Source organism: Marmota monax, unplaced genomic scaffold (assembly GCF_021218885.2).
Source record: "Marmota monax isolate L192 unplaced genomic scaffold, Marmota_monax_Labrador192_F-V1.1 WCK01_AAM20220418_F8-fsc00044, whole genome shotgun sequence".
NCBI classification, from domain to species: domain Eukaryota; kingdom Metazoa; phylum Chordata; class Mammalia; order Rodentia; family Sciuridae; genus Marmota; species Marmota monax.
In genome coordinates this window covers 2,194,820-2,215,614 of record NW_026695198.1, presented here as the reverse complement: position 1 = coordinate 2,215,614, position 20,795 = coordinate 2,194,820, and the positions used below count along the sequence as shown (strand labels likewise).

At 35.9% G+C, this 20,795-nt stretch overlaps 1 protein-coding gene across 8 annotated transcripts in view; it reads right to left on the bottom strand.

Annotated features, from left to right (window-relative positions):
• Spidr (scaffold protein involved in DNA repair) overlaps window positions 1-20,795 on the bottom strand; it is a 410,995-nt gene that overhangs the window by 295,650 nt on the left and 94,550 nt on the right. For 3 of the 8 annotated variants that reach the window (XM_058574001.1, XM_058574003.1, XM_058574004.1), the window contains exon 6: window positions 633-701. The exons of the other annotated variants lie outside the window; for them this stretch is intronic. In XM_058574001.1, the coding sequence (XP_058429984.1) occupies window positions 633-701 (69 nt within the window). The remainder of the gene's footprint in view (window positions 1-632; window positions 702-20,795) is intronic. 8 annotated transcript variants of the gene reach the window in all.

Sequence of the window (20,795 nt, the reverse complement as noted above, 5' to 3'; positions counted from 1 at the left end):
AAGCCTTGACCACTCTGTACCACTTTGTGTAGATTTTAGTTTGTGCAAGCAATATAATTTATGGTAAACACCTACTTTCCTTCTATAGGACTGGAGTTTCAATAACAGCAAGTCAGTCAGTAGGCACTGACCTGTTAGGTCTTCCCCAAAAGATAAAACTTTGTATGGGCTGCTACAATTCATTGTTATAGGAACTGAGCATGTCCTTTGCAGCTCCCCCAGAATAGGAATCTTGGAAGCTCTAGAATGCTCCTGCTGCACCTCTACCCTTTGCTATAATTAACCAAAGCCATGGGTATACCCATTTCTGACTTCTTATGATTACTTTTAGCAGGTCACTAAAATTTATCTTGGGGGCTCCAACACATATAATTAAATGTGATTTTTATTATTTTAACACATTTTCCTTAATTTCAGTAGAATAAAATGTAAAAACTAATCTATACAATCCTGGTAATCAGTTATAACTAGATATATTTTTAAAATAACTTATGTTTAGAACTTAAAAGAAATCTCAATCCCAATTCGCGGAAGCCATGAAAGTGAAATGATATGGCTAGAAAGCAAATCACTATTTCAAAAAGGGGCCAACATTGGGGCTGAGGATGTGGCTCAAGCGGTAGCGCACTCACCTGGCATGTGTGCGGCCCGGGTTCGATCCTCAGCACCACATACAAACAAAGATGTGTGTCCGCCGAAAACTAAAAAAATAAATATTAAAATTCTCTCTCTCTCTCTCTCTCTCTCAAAAAAGGGGGGGGCAACAAATTTTCCAATAAAGGACCATACAACAAATATTTCAAGCTTTTCAAGCCATACAGTGTGTCATAAACACTCAAATCAGCCATTTTAATGTGACAGCAATCATAAATAACTTATAAACAACACATAAAGTAATGAGTTTGGCTGGGTTCCTGCAAAAGTTCATTTAAGGAGATAAGTAGTAGGCCAAATTTGGCCTGCTAGTTATAGTTTGTAAACTTCAGTTAAAATGATTTTCCTTTATTTATTTTCTAGGTTAAACAAACACGATTTTTTTTTTTTTTAAAGAAAGCCTCAAGATTCTCCATTTTCAAAGTTCCCTGGTAACAGATCATCTTTTTGTTATTCAATTCTGTACAGGATTTGTATCCAATCCTGCAACTGATTCTTAAAATCAAAGAGTTTAAAACACTTAATTTACCCAATAATTGTATTCAGTATTGAACAAAAAAGATCTCAAAATTTGCCTAACATAATCAAAGTTCCTTTTTAAGAAGCCACTGTGAGAGAAGAAGATTTTGAAATGATTTTAAAAAGAATCCTATCTTAAATCATAATGATGAATGATTTGCTAGTCTGACACAAACTTCTGGGAACACCGGTCCAGGATTAAAATGAATCTTAAATGTTTAGGAGTCAATTTACATAAAGCTAAACTGAAAAACCTTCTCTACCATGTTAGGTACCTAACAATACTTGTAAGAGCCCCAAATCTATTCAAATTCCTTTGTTCATCATTCACAAATTGCTGATTTGATGTCAACTATCTCAAAAGAAACTGAAAAAAATAAGAAATTTCTAATAGCTTGAAAATATGGAATAATTATAACTATTGCATTGAAGGCCCTGTTGTAAAAGAAAGCAGTACTATTTGGGTTTTAATTATAGCTATTTGATCTATTTTAACAAAAAAAAAAAAAAGAAGAAGAAAAACTAATACTTCTAAACTAGACAAAGCAAAATACGAGAATCACATTCCTATAAATTGTCTACCAGTCTTGGCTGCAAACTTACCTAGCCCCATCTGTTAAAATTAAATGCTTGTTTTTAAATGGCTTTCGCTCCTTGATTAGTTATAACTGAAAGCCAAGTCATCCAGAGCAAATAAGAACATTAAAACTCAACTAAAAATGAGGACAACATCTATAACTAAACCATTATGAAGAGGCCTGGGGTGGAAGAAAACAACTCTCTTTTTTTCTGGGCAAATATAAAAAAAGAAGAAAAACAAAAGTCAACCTCCACATATGTTTAGAACTCCAAAACTACACATACAAGGAAAAATAAATAAGTCCAAACAATTTAGAAATATATCCAAAATGGGATAATTTATATTTTTGTTATTACTTCAAGGCAAAAATTGATTGAATTGATACGGCCTTTATCTTAAATGTTCAAATGGACAACTAAAGATAAACATGAAGCAAATAAGGTTTTATTAGAAATGGTTTGTATTACGCAGTTTTAACTTATAGAGAAATTTATTTTATTTCCTCCTACAGTCCGTTTTTCTTTTGTTTTCGTAGTGCTGGGATCAAACTTAGGGCCCTGTACATGTTGGTAAGTATTCTAGCTATGCTATATCCTCAGTCACTTCTACATTTCCTTTTGACTGACTTTCTCCACATCTGTCCATAATTCTATGTTAAAAATATCCCAGATGGATAAGGGGGAAAAAAAGATGGCTCAGTAGAAACGACCACTACACCTAGGATGAGTAAAAGAAATTAACCTAAAACAGCAGATACAACAGGTCAAGAACAGATCAACATTTATTAAAAGAACAAAACAAAACAGTAACACATGACTATCAGTGCGGACAAGAGGACTACGAAAAGAAAACAGGGGTAAGCACTTACTTCAACTTATTTATCCTAGGCTCATTCCCCTAGACATTTTATTAATATCTGAAAATAGCCAGAAATATGTATCAAGACAATCAAATATTAATGTTAGTTTTACAAACACTTTAAACAACAGTAATTCTGGCCTACCACTAAAATCCTCTTGATTTGCAAATCACAGAAATTGAACTGACTTTGAACCTACTAAAATTCACCGAATCAGTGGCCAGAATATAAACTCTGGAAACTGATTTCTTAAACCCTGAAATTGCGAATACTTTGAATACTTGTCTGCTTCAAATTGCCAATAGTCAGATTAATTACCTACCATATGCCTAATTTTCTTCACAGGATCAAGTGAAACTGCTTGAATCAGAAATGTTTAATGTCCTCTAAGTTACATAGTAATAGGGTCTACTTCTTTTCAAATAAGGACTAACAATTTAGAAGAAATAAGTTCTAATTTTTTTTAATTTTTTTTTTTTGTTGTAGTTGGACACAATACCTTTATTTTATTTATTTATATGTGGTACTGAGGACCGAACACAGGGCCTCGCATGTGCTAGGCGAGTGCTCTACCGCTGAGCCACAACACCAGCCCAGAGATAAGTTATAAAATTTTTAACAAATGTGATTTTTTACAACTAAGTTTTTCAATTAAGTAAAGGTTAGGTCTTTATTTCTAAAAGGAGCAGCACAGCACTATCTGAAATACTACTTGAAATACCACTTCTATGATGAACTGGAGATTTTTAATTTCATTAAAAATTGTTTCATTTCAGGAATAACTTCCACAGCAGTGTATTGAACATTATCATGTTTACCTCCATTTTCTACAGCTAAATCCCAAGCTTGGGAATTAAAGAATAAGCATTTAAAGACTAATTTGAGATCTCTTATTTCTTCTTTTTCATTTCCTTCATGACAAGAACAGTACCCAAGCCTTGCTAAGAATTTTAGGCATTGTGTTTCTTCTAGTGGGGTGACCTGGCCAATTCTTTTAACCTCTCTGAACCTCAATTATTAAAAAAAAAAAAAAAAGAACGGAAAAGAAGAAAAGCTTTCCTATCCTTTTCCACTCATCAAATATTAATCACATGTTTACTATGTGCCAGGCATTGTTCTAGCTTGGGGATAAAAGATAAATAAGGCATTTTTATTTTTTTAAACCTCAAGAAACTTACAATATAGAAGGAACAGAAAAACAAACACATTAGTAATTTTAGATCTCAGGGGCTCTGGTAGATATGGGTATGGGAGGATTTACAGGGAAGAGGGCTCGAGTTTATGGGGAAGTCTTCCCAGAAGAGGTAGCTTGCAAATGAATAGATGTTTCACAGCTGAGGCAGAGGTTGGGAAGAGGAAGGTACTCTAAGCATAGCAATAAGAACAGAGGAATGAGAAGCTGCCATGTGGGGAGAATTCTGGTGTGGTCAGTATGTTGCAGAAAGAGAGCAAACAACATAAGTAGTTAGGTTCAAAAAGATGATTTATATATCCAAGAAAGTTCCAAGTAGAGGATTTTTACCTCACCTGGTAGAACCTAGCTAAGTATTTATGAGCTTTCCCCCAACAAAAGATTTTAAAAGATTACTTAGAAGTAATTTACTGGTTTTAAAAGATTACTTAAAAGTAATCTACTGGTTCAGTGGTTTCTTTCATGACCTCTTTTGATCCTTACTACAGCATAATCATCATACCCATTTTAAAGAGAAAGAAACTGTTAAGGACTGAATGTTTGTGTCCTCCTAAAATTCATCTAATCCCTAATGGGATGGTATTTGAGGTGGTACTCAGGGAGGTAATCAGGTCATCTGGGCAGAACCCTCATGAATGGGATCAGTACCAGTATCAGACTATTAGTTTGCCCTCCATGAAATATGTGAGGATGTGAGAAGTCAACAGACTACAAACTGGAAATGGGTTCTGATCAGAACAGACTACACTGGCACCCTGATTTCTGACTTCCAGCCTTTAGAACTATGAGAAATCAAGTTCTATTATTTATAAGCTACCCAGTCTATGGGTATTTGTTACAGCAGCCCAAATTAGAAAAGAAGCCAAGGCTTAGAAAAATTGAGCAGTTTGCTCCAGGTACAGAGTAAATGGCCAGTGAGCTCTGGTCTGTCCATCTGAGCCTTATTCTTTATCCTTTTAACCCCCTGATCTATGTCAGTATCTAGAAGAACACATTTTACCACTGAGCTATACCCCTAGCCCTAGTGTTGAAGATGTCTTCATGCATCCTTCATCTGTGAAGCCTTTTTGACATCCTACCATGATGAGTGAATTTTACAGTGGGTACCCAGATAGCACCCACCAAAGTTCTACCATTATAGAGTTTCCTGTATTGGCTTTACTATGAAGCTTTACTATGAAGCCCTAACCCTTGGAAGGCTGGTCATCACCACATTTTGTATCTGTTTCAATTACTGAGTTTCTGTGTGCTACAATTATTTATCTTCATGTTTATCTGTTCTTTGATACTGTGAGCTCCATGAAAGCCTGACTTGGTTTTTGTATCCTGACTCTGAGAATATCGAGTATGAAACAAATAAATCTTTGACCACATCACTTACTGAAAACTTCTCTATAACTGATCTCTAAATAACAATGACAGGGAAAAACATTCTTTCACAATATTCCTTTCCCTTATGTGTTGGGAAGTCCTAGAGGCAACTGTTCTATCTGAGCAGCAACAAAGAGGAAATACACTTTGCACCACTTCTGCAGCTGATAGAGAAGGAAACTCAAGCGGTTCCTTCTGCCTTGCAAGGGCAGGAGTCAGATTCTTTTACATTAAATACTACATACAAAAAAAGCCCCCCAGAGACCAAATTTATAGATACTACTTGCTTCATCAATTAACCACATTCTTGTGACCAATTCTTGTGCCTTCAAAGCCATCTTTTCAGCAGATAATCATGAAACAAGCTCCTGCACAGAAAAAATGAGATGAGCAGTGCACAAAAGACTTGCAGTACAAAAAACAGAAGAGAATGAAGTATGAAACAGTGGTGTTAAAAAAAAAAAGAAAAAAAGAATCTCCTATAATAGGGGTAAGGGGCGTGAAAAATAAACAGACAAATCAGAAAAGTCACTTGAAAATTAATGAACTTGACATGAACTTAAGGGAAAACAGTACTGATCATATGATCGTTTCAGACTGTGGTGAAAATATTTTCTTTCTACATATATTTTACTTCCCAGATGATTAGACCCATAAATACATCCCTAGAAAAGAATTCCTTTCTACAAAAGTGTCCTCTTCATAACTGCCATTCAGAACACCAACTGCCTATCATGACACAGCAACCGAGAAACTCAAGGCTTGTGTTAGGGATATTCAACTTGTGATTTCCTGTGAGACTTTCTCAATTCTCATCATGATGAAATGGTTAATGTTGCAATGTACTCATGGCTTCAGATAAAAACACAGGGCACCCAACACAGAAGTAGCTGAAGAGAACAGCACCCAGCAGGAAGCTGTCCCTGCAAAGGAAATTGCAGTTTCTAAGATGAAGAGGAAGTCAAGAGGGAGAATTAAGTCTTAAGCCCTTGAGAAAATATTGAAGAAACTACTTGTGGTCTCAAATACAGTTAAAGCACTAAGTAGTTCAGGTAATAATTAGTTATAAATTCAAACTTTTAACAATGCACTTTGGGGTAAAGTTGGCACACAATAGTCAAATCATGTTGTGTAATCACTGTCCTGTTAAGAACTGCCTCTTCCATTCTCTATTCCTTACAGAATTTTCGTGGAAAAGTAGATGACAGTGATACCAACTAAAAGGAATAGAGGGGGAAAAGCGCTCTCATTCACTTACTCCTACCCACTCTAACAATTCTGGTCAAGTTTCTCTGCATTTTACAATGACCTGAAATATCCTCTTCAGATACAAACGCACCCTCTAAATAAGCTTCCAGTTTCTACATCATAAATGGTTAACTTCTCAGAAAGAATGTTTTCACATGCCCAGGAAATGTATCCTAGTCACAGAGAATGATGCTACCAATCATTTCTCTGGCAGTATAGCTACATTTAGCCATAGAATGTTCATAATAATGTCTAAGGAACCTTTCATTTACAGACATTTGAACTTCATAGAAACTTCATATTCCAGCAACTTTATCTACCATTTTTTAAATCATGCCCAGAATTCTTTCCCTAACGCTCATAAATACTCACAGATCTTTTCTGTCATTAAATAGGAATGATTGCACATATATTTTACAGTCAATAACAGGCTTTACAAATAGTCAATAATGGTAATAATAAGGACACTTTTGACATTATTTTCTATAAGAATACCTCATATGTGACTTTCTTTGCCATAGTCTATCATATGTTAACCACTTCTTACACAGAAAAGATGTGTGTATGGAAGGGAAGGGTTAAGTATATACATGATGTTTTCTCTATTTACGTTATGACCATGACACTGACCTCAGTAACAAAACACAAGCTCCAAAATCTCCTTTTTATTCTGATTGCCAAATTCTTGTTTCATTGAAACCATCCACACTCAGCTGTAGGAACTTCCTAGCAAAATCATCTTTTTGAATTATTGACTCTTGCTAACTCTGTTTAACAACCACTGATATTTTCTGCAGCTGAATGTTTATGTCCAACTAACATTCTTATGTTGAAATCCTAACCCCTAATAGGATGTTATCAGGAATAGGCCCTTAGAAGGTGATTAGGTCATGGGGGTGGAGCCCTTATAAATGGGATTTGTGCCATGATATAAGAGGCCCCATGTCTCTTATAACAAAAAGACAGCTAGCAGGAAATGTGCCTTTATCAGATAATGAATCAGCTGGTTCCCTGATCTTGGATTTCCCAATCTCCAGGACGGTGAGAAACAAATTTCTGTTGTTTATAAGCTACCCAGCCTATGGTATAGACTAGTACCACATGTGTCATCCTACAGTTCCTAATTTGCCCTTTCAATCACTGTGTTCTTATGATTTTCATCTTCCTTTTCTTCCTCTAGCTGCCTTTTTCCATCACCGAGCAGCTTAAGATTCCTTCCCTACCTTCATTTGATGAGTACTTGATGAATAGCAAGCAATTGATAGATGCTGCTTCTACCATACTAAGACTGAGGCTGGTTATAAACCTAATACACTAAGTGCTATGAAAGAAGTGGAGAGGACCAGGGGAAAGGGAAAGAGAAGTTGCCAACAATTTAGCTTCTTTATATGCTTGCATTTCCCTTAAGTATTTGCAGTTATATAACAGTCTATATGACCTGTAACATTCAACTGTTGTTCACAAAATCTGCATAAGTTTTCTATTGCTGTATAATAAATTACCATAAACTTAAGAGGCTTAAAGCAACACCCACTTATCAGCTCACTGTTGTTAGCAATCCAGTGCATTTTAGCTGGGCTCTGCTCAGAGTACCACAAAGCTCAAATTAAATTGTTTTTGGTAGGGCTTAGTTTCAGAGGCTTTGAAGAAAGTTCAATTCCATGCTAATTCTTGTCACTGGCAGAATTTAGGTCTTTGGGCTACAGGACTCAGCTCCCCATTTCTTTGATGGATAACAACTGGTCTACTCTGAAGTCTGAAATGCTGTCATGATCCTTGCCTTTTCCATTTTCAAATCAGCAACAGCATATCAACCCTTCTCCTGATTCAAATCTCTGACCTCCTCAGCCTCTGACTGGACCAGATTGAAGGGCTTGAAGGATTAGGTCAAGCCCACTAAGGAAAAAGTCCCTTCTTGAAGCCAAATAACAGAATTTAACCATGGTAGTTAGAGCCATCCTATTCGCAGTCCCAAGGATCGCCCACACCATGTGCGACTAGAAGTGTGCACACTAGCAGTCACTGAGAGTTCCACTTGCCAGAGTAAATTGTAAAACACAGAACATAAAAATTTGGCACCAAAATAATTAGTATCAAGAAAAAAAATGTTATGGCATTCGTTAGAAAGAGACACTCAGCTTCTCCCTGTAAGGGATTTTATTTTTCAATCCTGAGACGGTAATAACCAAAAACCTCAAACTCTCAAATCTGTGCCTCTAGCCCTTTTAGTCTTAATCCACTTATCTTCATAAATGCTTAAGAGACATTATATTTACTCACAGATCTTTTCTGTCATTAAATAGGAATGATTGCACATATATTTTACAGTCAATAATAGGCTTTACAAATAGTCAATAATGGTAATAATAAGGACATTTTAGACATTATTTTCTAAAGGAATACCTCATGTGACTTTCTTTGCCATAGTCTATCATATGTTAACCACTTCTACACAGAAAAGATGTGTGTATCTCATGAGACTTCACCTAATAAAACTCAATTCATAATCTTCCACTTTCTCAGATTTCTATTTTTCTATATTACCTGTATGTTCAACTGAATGGTCAGTATTCCAAGATCTCAGCCTTCGAATGAGTGCTTTATCATTTGTTTACTCTATGTTCTCTTTTATATCAAAACTGAATCAAAACTAATTCAGTTATAAAATTTAAGAACTCGCCCTTCCTCTCCATTTTCAGACACTCTTCATGTCTGGAATAGGATCATCATAAACACTGATTTCCTAACCTGACCTTCTGCTACTTCCTTGTCTTTGTGTCTGTGCGCACACTTGCTCCAGCCTACACATTCCTCCTGAGAAAGTCCCTAACAATATTCTCCTCCTCAATATTCTCCTCTTCAGGAACTGCATGAGGCCCTCTTCCAGGGACATCTGCCAAAGTTCTTTATTCCAGCACAGAGCCAAAACTCAGTATATCTCCCAAGCCCCAGACTCACACCTCCGACCCTACTGTTCAATTCCACACCACACCCTCAGTCTTTGGGACACCTCACCTTTCGGTCTTACCTTAAGCCTTTGCTCAGCTGTGCTCCCAAGTGACACACCCTAGCCTGGAAGAACCAGTTTCACAAAGATTTCTCACTGCTTTCATTCACAGTCTGCTTTGCTTCCTCTGACTTAGAACACCTGATATTATCTTTATCTTGCTCTGGCTTCCCAAAATTGTTTAACTGATATACTTTACTTTCCCATTGTAACAGGAACATTCTATGTGTGTCTATATTTCATAGCATCTTAAGCACACACAGGAAACTTAACAATTCTTTTTTTCCCACAATTCAACCTACCACCATTCATACAATTAATTACCTATCCTACCTTGCCTGGAAGAACAGTCTTTAGAAAAGAGGTTAACAAATACACCATCCACCCTGGTATCCATATTAATGAAGTAACAGCACAGATAGTAGCTCAGAGTTATACACAAGTCAATCTGTTTAACATTTAAATTATATTTTAAAATTTTAACATAGGAATAAATGGAAAAGAAATTCTAGGAAAAGAAAAGAAATCTCTTCTTTCAGACATTGAGAACACATATTAAAAGATGCCTTAATTTAGGAAAAGGAACAGAACTTGGAAAAGTGCATTTTCATGCACATAAATGGGAAACAGTCTAAAAGTCTGCCCATAGGAGACAGCTAAATTGATGGAATACTTCACAATCGTGGTAAGAAGTACACTTTTCATGTCACTATGAGCCTTGGGGCCCACAATATACCTTCAAGTATAGAGCAGCTATGGAATATGCAGTCATTTGTCTATAAAGGGCAAGTAACAGATGCTCATCTTCATTTATTTAAATTTCAGGAAGAGCTCAATAATACTGCTTGCCTATTGGGGAAAGGAACTCTGGTTAAATGGGGACAGGAGACTTCTACCTTTTTCTATGTCACATGGACTGTGAGAACATGGACTAAGAGGGCTAGGCAGAGCAATCTCTGTTGAGCACAAAAAGAGGGCAGATTTGCCCATGGCTTATTATAAAACTCAATATTCAAAAAGGAGCTTGATGCTTCTAGAGGAAAAAATGCATAGAAAAACTAGATGAGAAAAAGAAACCAGCTATGCAGGTATTATAACCCGAAACACTTGGGGACTCTCTCTTTTGCAATACATGCTATACTAGCACAAGGTAAACAAGCCATAGGCCTGCTTTGAGACTGACAGAGAAGAGCAGAAGGGGGTCTGCTGTGGCACCTCTACCCAAGTAGGTGTACATTCCATGGGAAAAATTATCCAGCCTAAGTGCACACAAAGAAAACTGAAAACTCACCTAAGCTCTGACCACAAACTCGGAAAAAATGTGATTATAGATAAACCTGCTCATTAGTAGTTTTTTTCTTTATCTATTTTTCTTTCTTTTCTTTTTTTTTTTTTTTGATTATAAGAAATTCATTACAAGAAATGCCACTAAAAACTTCTTGAGAAACATACGGTATTTGAGAAACTCAAATTTCTTCTGCACTAAGAAACCAAATAAATATTGGATATATTGCAAATTAGAATTTTATTTGTGAATTAAAGTGAAATTGGGGCTTACCAAGTCCTACTGAAACACCTGAGCAGACCTAACCCATGTAAGGAAGTAATCCCTCATACAGGAGTAAGTTCTGTATTTTACATACACAAAACAAAAAACAAAAGGAATAAAAAGAAAAGAAAACCTTGTACCAAAGTTACAAGATCAAAAACACTGCTTTTGAGTCCCTCTGATTTGGGGCCAGCATGACAGCAATGACTCCTCAAATTAACTTCAACTGAGAACTACCTAGAGATTGAAGTTCCAGAGTCTGAGTCAAGGATGTAGAGACACAGATAGGAATACCTGATTTGTAGTAACCCTTGGCTAGATGACCAAGAGGGCAGAAGTCATGTGAAAATTTGGAAGAGGCTGAGGCAAGTTTCAAGTCTACATAGGATTAAATGTGACCAATTAGAGTTCTAGGCAAAATGCATGAAATATTTTTGTGAAGACCAAATGTCTGATTTCCTAATTTACTGAAGAATAAAACTTTTATAAAAATAATAACTGAGTACAGAGGCTATACTCTCCTTTCCATATATTCTCCTTTGAAATAACTATCCATGTGTTTTTATAATATTGATCCCTACCTTTGAATGAGTGCAGTCGACTCTCTATAGGAACATAAGCCACTTTCCTTCATGTCCACAAAATACCCTTACCCATTACCTCTGTGGGGTGGGGGGAGAAAGAGACAAAAAGAAAGCCAGAAGAAGAACGATTTAGAGAGAAACAAATAGAAAAACTAGGAGATACCATGATGGAAGCAGATTATCATACTCTCCTGACTAACATGTCAGTTCAGTGCTCCCCATACCAAATTGTAGCACTGAGCAAGATTCTGCTCTTCTAGAGAGCAAAATCAGGAATGATTGTTTTTAAAAAAGTACCATTTCAATAACACAAAAAATTGTTCATTATGATTCCAAACATAATATTATGGAATGCCACCATCTGGCAGACTTCCTTCCTCAGGTATCCCTGCCAGGAGGCTGGGGCAGAATGAAGAAAAACCAAGGAATTAAAGAGATCAAAATATTCTTCTAATAAAAAAAGAAAAAAATGCCTTAACTTTTTGCTTTTTTAATAATTTCAGACATGTTTTTGTCACAAGAACTTACCTCAGAGACTCCATGGAAATCCACAAACTTACTATAAAGCTAGCTCACTGTATACACACAGGGACATCTGGGATAGCCACCTGAACATGGAACAAGATTTGGTACAGATTTACTAGTCCTCAGGGTGACAACGCTGGGAGGTGGTAGAACCTTTGAAAAGTAAGGCCCAGTGGAAGGTGGCTAGGGCATTGGGGGTATGCTCTCAGAAAGCATTAATGCTGGTGTCATGGAGTGAGTTCTTCTAAGAATGGGTTGTTATAAAAGAGCAAGACTGGATACCTCCTCCCCTCCTTTTATATTTATTTCTTCTACCACAATGCCATCTGTCATGCTGTAATGCAGCCAGGGTAGCATGTAGGTAGTCCTTTCCAGAACTGGCACTACACTGTTTGGACTACCAGTCTCCAAAACTGCAAGCTAAATAAACCTCGTTTCTTTACAAAGTACCAGACTCTCGCATCTCATCACTGATACGTAAAACAGACTAATACAGTAATCTTGACCAGCAAAAAAAGGGCATGTAGAAATTATAGTCCCTATAACATTCCATATCTCAGGCTGAATACATATATCCATTATTTTTACTTTTCACATTTTTGTGTACCTGATTATTTCATGTAAAACAAAGAGAAGAGAATACAATGTACATTCTAGGAATTGTAGAAATCTGAGATGGCTGGCATGGAAAGATGCAATGTAAAGGAGCAAAGGACAAAATGTTTAAAATGGGCCTTACCCAAGTACTTTATATCAAGTGGACATGGTATCAGTGGCCTTATAGACTATATGCTACAGAGAAGACCACAGAGGAGGACTCATCAATCCCGTACCCCCTCGTAGTATTGCAATAGCATCTAGGATAGGAGTTTTTGACCCTGCTACATGTACCAGTCACTCTGGGTCTTAGGTTTATTACAGTAGATATATTGATTTTCTAGCATTATAGGGGAAAGTGTTCAAACAAATTTATCCTGTCAAATTTATCCTTATCGCCTATCCTGTCATGTGGAAAAAAAAAAAAGAAATAAAATCAGTGTACTATATTCATTAGCTATGTTTTCCAGCTTGTCCCTTTAGGGAGAGCCAAAATCACCCAGGGTATTTTGCAAAAAGGAAATTCTCTCAAAGTCTGAAACTCGGGATTTTGTCTTAAGCCAATGGTAACAGCAGTGATATAATTTGACACAGAATGTGTCCTGATGAATAATATAAAAATGAACTAGCCCCAAGATTTGTGAAAGTACAAAGGACTGAAGTAGAGCTCTGCTCATTTGCAACACTAGATGTCTGTGAAATAATCTCAATTATACTAGAGTTGGTGTCTTAACATGAAAATAAATTTTACAAAAATGTTTACTCCAATCGCTTCCAGCTAGGAAATTTACTGTGATTACACGTTATTTTACTAATGGGGAGAAAGCTTGATAATAAGATGTGTGTGTGTGTGTGTGTGTGTGTGTGTGTGTGTAGGTGCATGCACGTTTGCGCATATCCTATATTCCAAATTCCTAAATGTAAGTATCTATCAGCCGGAGTAAAGCCATTAAAAAACAGAGGGAAGAAGGGAGGGAGGGAAGGAAAGGAAGGGAGAAGAAAAGAAAGAAAAATAAAAGAAAGAAAAATAAAAGAAACACATTTTACAAAAATAAAAATAAATAAAATCTTGAAATTTTCCCATTGAAGTAATATAAAGGTTAGGCAATATTCTTGGACTGAAAAAACAAATTCTAATTAGATAATATAGACCAATGCCACACCATTCATACAGTGAAATACAGGGAAGAATGACATGACATGACTTGATTTCATCATTTTCTCCTCACTAAACTGTCTGGGTCAAGTATGGAGAGGACCTGGGCCTTAAAAAAATCTGGTGTTGGACTGGGGTTATGGCTCAGTGGTAGAGCACTTGCCTAGCATGCATGAGGCAGTTGGTTCAATCCTCAGCACCACATAAAAATAAATAAATAAAATAAAGGCATTGTGTCCATCTACAACTAAAAGAAATATATATATATTTAATCTGGCGTTAGATCCTGTCACTTCAGGAAAATGAGCCAACTCAAGAGGTGAGTGAACACTGAAAATCCATCATGTGTAACATAACGTTATTTGGAGAAAAACTGAGATGATTTCTTAATATTTATTTCTTTAAAAATTAAAAAAAAATAAAATGGACTGCCAGACAATTTACTTATTAACAGATTTGGTAAAGAAAGATTCTAACTCTCACAAGGTTGGAGAGCAAAAATTGCCAGAGAACACAAATCACACATACTTTAGTGACTAAATACCCACAAACCTGCTGACATTTCAGATAAACACATCTTGATTGTCTTTCATAACAAAATACTTCATGATCAACTGTAGGAAATCTTTTTCTTTATTCCTTCTATATTTTCTTCCCTGTTTTTTTTCCCAGAATTCTAAATTCCAGACTTTAAATTTTCTTGAGAGTGAAAAACAAAACAAAAGCACATATTTATGAGAATGAAAATAAAGTTTATTGTGCTTTCCTTCTTAGAAATTCAGGTCAATTGAAACAGAGGAACTAAAAATTCTATGCAAAGGAAAATAAGTACTTATCTTGCTCCATCATACCACAGGAAAAATGTTAACCCTGTCAAAAGTAAAATGATGAAAAATAAAAATAAGATAAATGAAAGATGTTTTACTTGAGCAAATTTCCTCCTTCTCTTGGCTATTCTAAAGCCCCCCACTCAAGTGTTGTCTTTGGGCAGACAGCCTAGAATTTGGCAGATATCTCAATAACCACAATACTGACACCAAGCAGAGCAGAGTGCTGACAGTCTCCCAAACAGGCTAGATAGGCACAACGAGTTCTGACAGGTATCTAGAGAGTAGGTGTTGGGACATGGGAATCTGGTGGAATGATTTTTCCCTCCCTCAGATCCAAACAGCAAAGTGTGCCAAGGACTGGAAATGAATAAGAAACAAACTAGTGAAGAAAGTTAACTACTCCTTTATAAGCTTAGCTTATAAATTTATACTCTTTCCTTTATTGCTTAATTTCCTACTTATTTAAGAAAATGTTTTACATGTGTGCTCAACTTAAATGGACAAATAGAACACAAGAGAATTCCTTTCTTTACCATTTGTAAAGATATCTCATTCTTCCCCTTACCAACATGTAATCCTGGGCAAGTTTTTTAATTATCTGAAACATAGCCAAGTCATCCCATATACAAAATAAAGCAGTAAAGCACCATTTCAACAAGGGCACTGTGGAAACAATGAGAAAATATGTGTAAAATAGATTCTGTAGCACCCCACATATTAGGTAGACGCCCACAAAACAGCAGCTGTCATTACCATGCAAGTTTTAAAAACTGAAGTTCAGTATCCAATTTTCTAGGACTTTATGTTCATTCTGCTTTACTTTGGGTAACAGATGGAAAGCCCCCTCCTAACCACCACCCACTGCAAATATGCTATCCATTATGTTTTCCATTAAAATTTCTTCTAGAAATATAAGTGATACAAATCATAGCCACACAGTCAACCCATGGGACATATTAGCTTTGTTAATGAACAGTCTACTTAATGTTTAATTATCATATAAAATCTTGGTAAGATGTTTCCAAATAACCAAGCCATGTGATCATTTGTGTTTATTATACACTCATTTCTTTAACTATTTTTCTAATTAAGGTGCAGAATCTTTCTTTGCCTAATTTTCTCATGTTTGAATATTTTGATAATACCCGGAGACATTTTGCTAAGGATTCTCAAATGATATGGAAGCTTCAGTAATGATAAACACTCTGAAGGCAGTTTCACTGAATGAAAAACTATGCTCCCATGATAGCAACTCCAATCCAAACTTAATTTGACCCAATCACCTTCCCTGGGTAAAATTACCTGATAAAAGTAGATAAATTTAAGGAAATAAATGTAAATCAAAAGTATATTATTGCTGGGCACAGTGGCACATGCCTGTAATCCCAGTGGCTTGGGAGGCTAAGGTAGGAGGATTGCAAGTTCAAAACAAGCCTTGGCAAAAGCAAGGTGCTAAAAACAATTATATCTAGGGGTTGGGGTTGTGGGTCAGAGCTACAGACCTTGCCTCACATGTGTGAAGCGCTGGGTCCTCAGCACCACATAAAAATAAAATATACAAAATAAAGGTATTGTGTCCATCTAAAACTAAAAAAAAAAAAAAATTAAATTATATCTAGCTATTCTTTTAGTTATTAAGGTACTTACCTCATATTAACTCATGAGAATATGAATCTTTTGATACCTGTGTTTAAAAAAAATCTCGTCATTACCTGTCTGCATATCTTTTCTCTACTACACTCATTCACTCACTTTTTCATGATGATTCTGACCATCAAGGAACTAGTGGTTTAATTAGGGAAAGAAGAAAGTAAGGTAATGATTACCAGGAGCTATGATGAAGATCACTACGAAAGCTGGTACTGTGTTATTCATAATACAATACCCAAACTCAATTTTTTAAAAATTACATATTTATGGGGCATAGTGTAATAATCTGATATATGTATGCAATGTGTAATTATCAAGTCAGGGTAATTAGCATTTCATCTCCTTCAACATCTATCATACCTTTCGGCTGGGAATCTTTGAATTCTCCTCTAGACTTTACCAAATTCAACTTTTAATTAAAACTGCAACAGATTCATTTGAAGGTGGAGATGAAGGAAGCAGTAAATCATTCCAGCACTTAACATTCAAAGGTCTTATAAGAGGAAATCCCCCAAAAGCTGCTATTAATGCAAGAATATTCAGAGGTGAAATGATTATATTAAGACAACTAACCTCAAAGGTCCACCCTAGTTTAAATGGACCGACAAGGTAGTAACTGTAAGCATGTGGGGCATGGCTGGAGGAGGTGTGTCACTGGAGGAAAGCCCTAGAAGGGTGCATTTGCCTTGCAGCTGCTTCCCCCTGCCTCTCTGCTTCCGGATCCTGCCATGAGCTGAGCAGCTTTCCTCTTCTGGGCCCTTCCTCTATGATGTGTTGCCTGAAGTAGGGTCCAAAGCAAAAGAGTACACCAGCTGTGGACTGAGACCTCTGAAACCATGATCAACAAATAGATTTTTCCTCCTTTAGGTTATTCTTGTTGGGCATTTTGGTCATAACTAAAACAGAAGAGTGATGAATGAGTTTTTGCTGTTGTTGTTTTGTAGTATCAGGGATGGAATCTGATCAAACTTTTTTTTTTTTTTTGCTTTGTTTTGTGGCATATGAACCTCCTGTAAGCAATGGTAGGCAAGAACTAAACTACTGTGCTATGTACCCTGCTCTAAATAAGCACTTTTGCCAAAGGAAGATTTAATGGGGAGGAAAAAAGATTTAATGATAAAATAAAGTTTCTTCCATTCAAACATAACTGAACTCTGATTTAAAAAGCATAGTCAATGTAACCTATACAGAAAAATGCCCCAAAGGAAGAGTTATTTTACAGCCCTTTTATGTCTGTTTTAAATATTTAATATATAAGCCTATAAAAGCACACATTTGGTATTTAGTTGTTTCACTTATTTATTTGTGATATAAAATAGATTTGCAGACATAAGCACTCCATTATTATTTGGCCTATGATTCTTACCCATTCACTGAGTAGGTTATAACCACCTGGTGAGCAAGGCCTTAATTAATGCCTGCCAGAAAGGCATTAATGAATAAGAAAAACCACAGTAACCAATCACAAACAGGCAAGTTACCAGATATTAGCCAAACACACACACACACACACACACACACACACACACACTCTCTCTCTCTCTCTCTCTCCCTCTCCCCCCCCCAAACTGAAACTAAAGCAAGCCTTCTTGGAAAATTTTCATCAGTATCAACACAAACTTATTACCTTGGTTCACCACTGCACTGAATAAGGGGGGAAAAACAGTTATCTTCTAAGGGTATGGTGAACCAGTAATGAAGCATAATATGTTTCTTAACTCACACATATGCAAATTAAACATTTTTAGGGAAGAGTTGTTTAAATAAGTACAATTAGTAGGCAAAACTGCTAAATACCAAAGAAGTAGTATATTTAGCTCTAATCCTTAGCTCTTTGTGTACTCATTACATTTTTTTTTAATACAAAAAAGAGGCAATGAAAGCTGGGCATGATGGTGCTTACCTATAATCCTAGTGACTTGAGAGGCAGGAGGACCCCAAGTTCAAGTCCAGCCTCATTAACTTGGCAAGGCCCTCACTCAAAATAAAAAATGAAAAGGGCTTGGGATGTAGTTCAGTGATAAAGCACCCCTTGGTTTAATCCCCAGTTCCTCTTCCACCCTGCCAAGGGAAGGGGGGGGGAAAGGAAAGAAAAGAAACTGAGGAAGAACATTCATTACAATGAATGAAGGAATGAATAAAATGCTGAAAGGTGGCATATTCATAGGCATATACTCCATGTCAATAGGCATATACTCCTTATCAAACATTGTGAATTTCTTGCTTGTAGCCCATGTTTTTCCAATTGTTCAATTCACGATTGAAAGGCATGATTGAAAAAAATACCTTAATGTGTTTTCGTTAAAGGTATAAAGTAATACCTTAAATGACAAAGCACAGTCAATATGGTATATAGTAGATTATAATCTGGCCTGGTTAAGAGAGCTGTTACTTTACCAGTTCAAGCATGGAAAGTCAATAAGTAGACAAGAATGTGATACCAGTAATGAAGCACTGGTTGCATATGAAGTCTTAAAAGAAAGAAAAAAAAAAGCCCTGAAAAACAAAAGTATTAATAAGCTTGTTCTAAAAGAACTAATTCCCCAGACCCATGTAACATGCAAAGACAAGATGAACATTCCTAACTCAGTCAGAATCTACACTGAAACTTATTTGAATGAACTTGACCCTGATTGGCAGCAAGCCAGAAATCTTCGTCACTGAATGACTTAACAGAACACTGTGTTCTTGGCACAAGCACAAAAAAATGTGTTGAAATTCATGCTAAACAGAATCTTAGAATATAACTTAAAACAATTTTTAACTACGTGGTAAAAGATACTTAATAAGGGATTTTCAGCACTTGGTACATATTTATTTCAGGTAATGTTTTTATTCTCATTCCATTTTGGTTGCTTGAAATGTTTCCTTGAACAATCACTTCAACCTTCTCCAAAGCACACTAAACCCATGCTCTGGTCTTCCTCTGTGCTACTACTCTTCCACCACTGTACCTGGAAAATTCCAAAGTACTCTAAGCTGGTCTATTAGGGAGGGACAGCAAGTAAAGCCAGAAACAACGTGTTGACTCACTTCCGTGGAAAGCCCTAGAGAAAAATATGGGCTGCAGTTCAGCTCTGTCACGCGATGCAATTCCAACAGGTAAGAAGTAATAAAGTTATGTCATTCCCATACAGGTTATGTTAACTCAACCACAAAGGTAAAATGCAAATAAGAAGGCAAGGAAAACAGTATTTGGCACATATAAGCACATAAAAAGTCTATAAACTTTCTTTACAAAAATATGCATTGAAATTCATGCTAAACAGAATCTTAGAATATGAAATAAAAAATAAAAAACCCACTCATCTTTTTCATTTGTTTTACCATCCTCCTTTTCTCCTACTCCAATTTTCAGGTGTCCTAAAATGTTACCCTTGATATATAACATAGAATAAATAGTTTAATCCCTAACCCCTAGCAAAAGAAAGTCATAATCTCCTCATACTCTGGGAAAAACTACCCGAGTTCTACAGTGTTCAAAGCAAACAAGATCCAAACCACAAATATTCAGTAATCCACACTGGCAGAAATCACTACTGAAATAATAAATGTTATGTCTTCCTTTCGCTCTTCAACTCTGTAGTTTTCATTTTTAATTCTTTACCCCCTTTACTGTTAGTGGCTAAAGATACCAAATTTTCATCCTATAGCAGCAATACATATCCAATGTCTAGGCCAAACTCTGATATTGATATTTCAATGGTCCAGACAACAAAATACATAGTTAAATTATTTTTAATGGGAGTAAAATGTTTAAAGGATTTTGGACAATTATTCCTTCAAAGTTATAATGTAATTTAAAAGGTATTCCTTAAGTAGATTTATCTTTCCAAATATGGTTTGCTCAGATGAATATCAAAACTAATCTATTTTTATGCTAGAACCATCTACTCAATAAATAAAAAACACCCTGTTTGCTATATCAATTAATTTTATAAAATCATTATTTATATTATACATTTGCTAGGATATTTTTCTCTTATAGCATTCCACAGTTTTAAACAGTAGAACTTTAACAATTTAGACAGCCTTGGCACTAGAATTATAAGAATTCTAGGCAAAGACTATCTGGTAATCTTTAGAGAAACTATTCCACCTACACTGAATGACAGAGCAATGAGACTGCCTGCTTTTATACACACCCCTATATGTACACATACTATACAGGCAGGGCCCATGTAACATACATGAACACATGGGGATACTGGCAATTTCAATTAAGAGAAAGAGTTTACAATGGAAAGAATTATTTTTTAACTTTGTTCTGATGGAATTTTAGACAGAAGAGTTATAAGATACTTCAGAGAATTTCTATGTAGTCTCCAACCAGCTTATCCTGTCAACCAAATATACAATATCAAAATCTCATTATTTTTAACATTCATCACTTGGTTAAGGGGATATCTGCCAGGGTTCAATATATAAAGTTACTATTTTTCCTTGATGAATTAATAAATATTAGGGGGAAATA